Consider the following 6,967-nt stretch of genomic DNA (forward strand, 5'->3'; position numbering starts at 1 on the left):
ATATAGAGGTTACTGTGATAAACTCAAAATATTTCAGGTGCCAGTTTGTTACTGTACTACAGGGCTGGACCCCCTTTTGCAGGCAGAACGGCTGCAATTCTTTATTTCATAGATTTATGGCTGATACGCTCATTCTACGTTTTGGTTTATATTCACTCGACAGGATCGTTCAGCATCTGCAGACATCAGTGACCTGAATCACCAGTTCCCCCAAGTCCTGAAGGGTTGCTGGGGGGGGGGTTGTTATTTTTATTTTATTTTATTTTTTAAAAATAAAATAAAGTCTTAGCCGTCTAAAATCAAGTTTTTAGATATAAAATTTGACTTTTGGGAACGGCTCTCACTGAACACACATGAACCCAGCAAAGCCCACCCCAATAGTTACGCTTCATGCAAATCGATTACCTTCAGCTATATCTTATTTATATCTCGATAAAGTGGATGAAAGCAGCAGCTGTTGAACTACGCTCAGAAGTGTTATCCTGTGCCAGGATGCAGGAAAAATTGAAGGTATGATCAAGGTCTTTGATAGTTTCACCTGAGGCAATTCAGACAAGCCTAAACTTTGAACTGGTGAGTGTCTGCAGAAACTGTTTTTGGCATCCGCCTCATTAAAAGTGGCATTACCCCTGCAATGACCTGGAAGTACAGTGCAGTGGTTGCATCAACAAGACTAAGCTACATCGCCTCGCAGTCCTTGTCACATTTTGCCATTTCACAACCAGAACTTGATGCATTTATTGTGTTTTTTCGTGATAGACCAAGAGAAAGTAGTGGGTAATAATTAAATAGTTGACTTTTTGTAGTTTTGAACTAATGAATATGCATTTGCATTAAATCCCCAACACTTTTCACAGGAACAACAGAGCTGTTAGTGTTTTTTGCTGCCCCATCTTTTCCTCAAGGTCAGGTTTAGTCAGAGTCTGAATGGAGACCTTGTGAGTATAGATTTTCAAATCTTCCTACAAAATCTCAATTGGACTTGAGTCTTTGACTAGGCCACTCTAAGAAGCACATGCTAGCAGCAGGCACGACGGAGAAATTTCTTCAAACTCATACCCCCTCATCATGGAAACCACAGGAAGAAGTTCATATGATGCAGCTTTTAAGTTGAAGGCTATGGATCTGGCAGTACAGATCGACAGCCGCTAAGCTCGGCGTGAACGAGTCCATGGTTCGGCGTTGGAGACGGAGGGCTGCGTCCTCAATAGCAGATTTATTAAGGACGCAGCCCTCTGCTGCCCTCTACTGCGTCTTTGTGGAAAACCGAGAGCGGAGGAGATACCAGCGGCTTATTCGTGTACGTTTCCAGTTAAAAAAAAAACAAACAAAACAAACAAACAAAAAAAAAAACTTTGTGGGTGCGGTTTATAGCTCCATAGTCTGGAAAATACAGTAATATTTTCAAAAGTTTATTAAAATATCTTACAGTATTGTCTACATTTGCATAAATAACTTTAGGGAAATTGTGTGTCTGAGCTGCAGTCTGTAAGTCAGAAAACAGTGTGTGATGATGATGATAGAAGAAATGAAAAACACTTTAAGGCACCTACTTGTACTACTACTAATGTTGATAATGTAACTAATAGCGATTATATTTATGTTCAAAACCACAATAATATTAACTAAAAACCAACATTTTCATACACTAAAGTGTTGTCATTTTTAAGTAAGTTTAGATGATGCCCTGCCTGTTCTCTGTTTAGTATTGCAGGAGTGTCTATTCCCAGATCCTTCTGTGGAGTGTGACTGCAAATTTTTGTTTTTTTGTGCTCATCTAAAATATTCAAAAGAAACCGCAGCTTGAAAAGCTGGAATACATTGATGCAACTTGACATGTCATTGGCTGGTATTGCAAACAACAGTAATAATCTCTAGAACGCTAAAAACGTTGAGTCAAACTTTAAAAAAGACCAAATTGGTTTACTCATCACTACCGCATCGTCTTGACCAATTGGAGTAAATAAAATCAACATGGCTAATGTTATTAAGTCTTACTTCGTGGAGAAAAATACTCAAATTTAAACCCTGTGCTGTTGAAATAAATGAAGAAGAACCAAAGTTCTAAGAATATTTTTGAAACGGTTGCAAAAAGTGGGAATATGTCTATCAAATAACACCACAGACTTGTTTGTTTGTTTGAAAAATGTGGATGTGTGACACACCACACAACCCAGGTGATTGGCAATAAAACCCCTGAGCATCCCAGGAAACAAGATAAGCACGTTTCATTCGGTGGGTCTCAAAAACCACACAGAACAGAGGAGAAGGTAGATAAAAGAGGAACAAAGAAATTAGGAGGAAATTTGGATGGCAGGAGTAGACAGACGGACGGACTCACGGAGCAGAGGGAGAAATTGCAGAGTGTAATTGGCTGGAAATAAAGAGCGACAGGATGGAAAGGAGATGCAGAAAAAAAAATGAGAGGAATTACAGGAGAGCTTCTCCTTTTACCCTCTCTCCTCTCGTCCGTTATCAGGCATCAGAGTACTCCATCACTCCGGATCCCATCAAGCTTAAGACAGTTTCACTCTCCCCTCTCTGCCTGTGTCACTCAATCTTCAGCTCAGATTTGGCTGGAGGCTTCAAACCTACATTATGTTTTACTGCACTGGCCTTGTGGGCCACACTGGCAGCTATTTGTGGAACTGTAAGATCGCCTCCCTGCACTCCCCGCCTCAAACTACATCACATGATTTAGTTATCGTTAGGATCAGAAGCACAAGATGATGCAGAGGCCTCGACAAGGTGACCCCAGCAGACGCCCGTTTCCACAGCCGGCGAGTTGGAGAAGTGTCAATCAATGAGCTGCTGTGGGGCAATAAACATTTGGGACCTGCGTCTCCAAGCAACCAACAGAGGCAGATCATAACTAACAGCAGTGTGTTTACTGGTGTAAGCAGGTGGCTGGATGGCAGACAAGAAGTCTGCACCAGCTTTGTGTGCTTCTTTATTTTCCGTTATCTCAACTGTGGGTGTAGATTCCTTTATTTGTAGCTTACACTGACTGTTTTTTTTATCCTTAAATTTACCAAAAGAATTAATGTCAAAAACGTAGAATATTACTTAAAAGTTTCAAAATAGAAACTTGTATTGATTCAGAATGGTATGATTCACATGTTTATTTATGTTCATTTTGATGATTATGGCTTATGACTAATAAAACCCAAAAGTTAGCTTCTCAGAAAAATTATTCTGTTTCATAATATCAAAAAAAAAAGGAGTTGTTTAACAGAAATGTTATGTTCTCGTCTCCGCTGTCATCGCAAAGAATGCTGACCTGACAGTTTGCAGCCAGAAACAGGCTGCTAAGCTGGCAGTAATGCATAAAAGCATTCGGTGAAAGGTTTAGTGGAAGGAAAAATTGTGGCTTAAAAGACAAAAGGCACACAACAGTAATAACTTCCACCTTGATAGGATTCACAAGCCTTGCACTGGGATGAGAACAGTGGCCTGGGCCAGCAGCTCCATCAGTGTGGTGGGGGATAATGCTGTGTAATCCCAGTCTGGTAACTTGCTCCCTCTAACCTGCTGTGCCTATTCAACACAGAGGGGGAGCCATCTCCTTCCAAAGTCAATAGTTATTTCTTGAGCTCTTGTCATTTGCTGGTGTCGGTCCACTGACTTTTATGAAGTCCAAAACCAGGACATTTAGCAGCACTTCACGCTTCCCTCTGCTGACAAACAATATCATCAGACAGATGCAGGAGACTGGTGAAATAAACTCAATACAGGGTCAACAATGCTGTTGAATCTCATAGCATGGCTTATCCGTCTGAAAAGTACAAAGTCCAGGTATCAATCTACTAATAATAACAAAAATAAAAAAAACAGAATGAGATGCAACAGCTTTCTGGTTATGAAACTGAGTCAGTCAACTTATTAGATAACAGGAAGATCCAAGCGTGGCGGTGCAGAGACAGTTAACAGAGCAAAACGCAGCAGCACTACACACAGAAGATCAATACAGAAATGAAAAATGCTCTGACATGGTCAGCTCCCTCACTCTTCCAGTGTTAAATGCCGGTGAGACTCAGCTAAGCATCGGCCCTCAAAGTTATTGACGGCAAGGTATCTGCAGTTTAATGTAAAGCTGCAACTTGCAGATTTTTAACAATTCGGACTGAAACAGAACCCCAAAAGAAATGAAGCACTGAAACAAGATTAACAGGACATGCAGCATGGACACAGTAACAGCCAACATAGCAGAAGAGCCCAGCAGAGAACCATGAAAAACAGAAATGGTTAATTAAATTAATTAAACGTGAAATAGTCCAAAACGTCTGAAGCATTAAGGGTTCTTTTTACTGGAACAAAGGGGCCAAGCTCATCTCCTGAAAAACAGCCGCACAACTATAAACCATCTACTCTACACAATGCAGTCAGTTGAGTCATTCAGCGACTTGTCCATCAGGTTACCAGACCAAGTGTCATGATTTGTTACTCCAGAGAATGCATATCCACTGCTCTGGTATCCAGACGCAGCATGCCTGGTAGACTGCTACGCTGGCTTTGGATCAGATGCAATGTGTCTGATGTGTCGCATTGCATTAAGGGATGTAAGGCTTGGATGCATAAATTCAAATTCAATTCAAATTCAAACGTGCTTTGGCTATACTAAAGGGAAATTTAACGTTGTCATAACTCGTATATCCCAAGAATCCTCAAGTGTTGCTGTGGACGGTGATGCTATGGGCAGGAAGGATTTCTGGCAGCAGCCAGTCCTGCAACGGCTCTGAAGAGACCTCTGACTGAAGACTGTTACTGTAAGACAGTCTCATAACAATCATGCCACGCTATCAGCTCACTTTCTGGGCAGCAGAGGCAACACGCCACAGTAACATGCCAATTGATCAGTTGTTGGCAAGAACTCCATCTAGTCACATGGTTAGAAAGCTAGCCATGTTGGAGTTGGGGATATGCTCCTTACCCTCTACCATAGATGGAAGAAACGGTTTGAACTTTCTCTTTCTCACTTTGCTCTTAGGAAGCCTCCCCTGTACCTCCCCAGGGATTTGGGGTCATCCCTGAGGATGCCATAGTTCAGGTGTTACTTGAGTTTTTTGAGATGCTAATGAGCTGCTCCCAGCTGTAGAAACAAAACTATCCAACGGTGAATAAGAGGAAGAAATCTTCCAGTTGTATAGCATCTGACATTGGGGGCAATAACTGTCCACATGTGCAATGCCTCAACCAAAAATATTATGAACAAATGTCTACAAACATAACAAATCAGAACTAACCACGCAGAGCAACCCTAACATGCTGCCACTATGAGTGGTACAATTCTAGATCCCATTCCCTGAAGCTCTATTTATGGCCAAAGAAAGTTTCAAGATCTGCAGCTGTTGACTGCAGAAAGTCGACAACCTTTACATGTACAGCTCTGCAATGTTGGGATGCCAACATTCCCAACCTCTTCCACTTTTTTAGCAACACATATAGCATCTAATAATACCAAATTGGAATAAAACAGGGAATAAATAAAAACGGGGAGGTTTGTGGCTGTGGCTTGACAAAATGAGGACAAATTTAAGAGGTTAGTGATACCGTTGCTTGGATTAAATTTGTATTTTCTTTCCAAGTTTTGATGACTCAGTACCATAACAAAGAGCTTATTCAGCATTATCCACGTGCTTCTGTTTTATTTAAGCAAAAAGGTACACTTGCTGCAGCACTACAACGACTCCAGTAGAAAAACGCCGAGGGGCAGAGAATGATCAGACATAGTTCGGGTCACATGGCACCAAAACAAGTTGTGAAACACAAAAAGTTATGAGTTACCAAGTAGCTTTGCTGCCTCAGGTGGGCTTGTATGTTTGTACGTTTTTTTTTTTTGTTTTTTTTTTAATTGAATACATTATCTGCGTAGAATCAAACCATGAATATATTATGAATTTTAATTTTTTTCATCTCATTCATATTTAAGGTGCTTTGGAAGGACTAGCTCGATATGATAAGCCTCCGTGTAGACCCACCCACATCGCTGTGAATATTTAGCTGTACAGCAGCAGGACACATGCAAGAAATCAAGCAAGAAAAATGAAAGGTTATGCAAACAACACCATTTTCCCCGTGTATCCCAAGCTTAACTTTTCCCTCCAAATGAGAACATGTGAACGTCGTGAGACGTTTCTCACCGTTGTAGGAGAGGCGAGGTTTGCTGAGACACATGATGAAGTGGACCTCCATCTCATTGGACGCCACAGACTTGGAGCAGACAGGACACTTGAATCCTGGGAAGATAAACAGTGATGTTCAAAAACAAGCACCAGTTTTGTCAAATCTGATAACGCCTTACCAATATCCAACCCAGAGGTTTAGACGGCGATTTTAAGATGTCTTTATGTTCGCCAAAAGGCATGTTTAAGATCTGAAAATGATGCACATTTATCTTCTTGTGGGATAATCTGAAGTCCAGGAGCCCCAGTGATGGATTACCCATCAGAAGACCATTTAACTCTGCTGCTCAGGGCTCCTGAATCCCCTCAAATGCCAAACTTTGACAAATTAGGTGTGGAGACAGCTCTCTGACGGAAATCCCAGTGATGTTCTTGTTGTAAATGCTGCAGTACAGACCAGTTTAATGCTTGTAACAGCTCATATCAGCTGTATAATGACTTTGATATCGCAACAACAATTATAAAAACAAGTTGCAGTTTAAAACATTAGATTGTTCAAGTAAAGCAGGGCCAAAATGTCCCAAAAATAATTTAAAAAAAAAAAAAAAAAACACAATATTCAGAAGACAGTGCAGCCTTTCCTAAACCTGCTGTTTTTTTCTTTGTGCTGATTCAAAATTTCCCCTTCTTGATTAAACTCAACAGGTTTATGATAATCTAATTATGGAGGTAAGACTGCTGTACTAAATCTCATGCCGCTTTACAACTGACAAAAGTAGTAATATTTGTTTTTGAATTAAAGAATTAAAGTGACTAATTCATGTAACACACACACACACACACAC

At 40.6% G+C, this 6,967-nt stretch overlaps 1 protein-coding gene across 2 annotated transcripts in view; it reads right to left on the bottom strand.

The window, feature by feature from the left end:
* Positions 1-6,967, bottom strand: part of znrf1 (zinc and ring finger 1) — a 48,015-nt gene that overhangs the window by 13,062 nt on the left and 27,986 nt on the right. For both annotated transcript variants that reach the window (XR_001662918.1, XM_007558525.2), the window contains exon 2: positions 6,141-6,236. Coding sequence is in view for 1 of the 2 variants with exons in the window: in XM_007558525.2 (XP_007558587.1) it covers positions 6,141-6,236 (96 nt within the window). In the remaining variant the exon portion in view is untranslated. The remainder of the gene's footprint in view (positions 1-6,140; positions 6,237-6,967) is intronic.

Source organism: Poecilia formosa, unplaced genomic scaffold (assembly GCF_000485575.1).
Source record: "Poecilia formosa unplaced genomic scaffold, Poecilia_formosa-5.1.2 Scaffold97, whole genome shotgun sequence".
NCBI classification, from domain to species: domain Eukaryota; kingdom Metazoa; phylum Chordata; class Actinopteri; order Cyprinodontiformes; family Poeciliidae; genus Poecilia; species Poecilia formosa.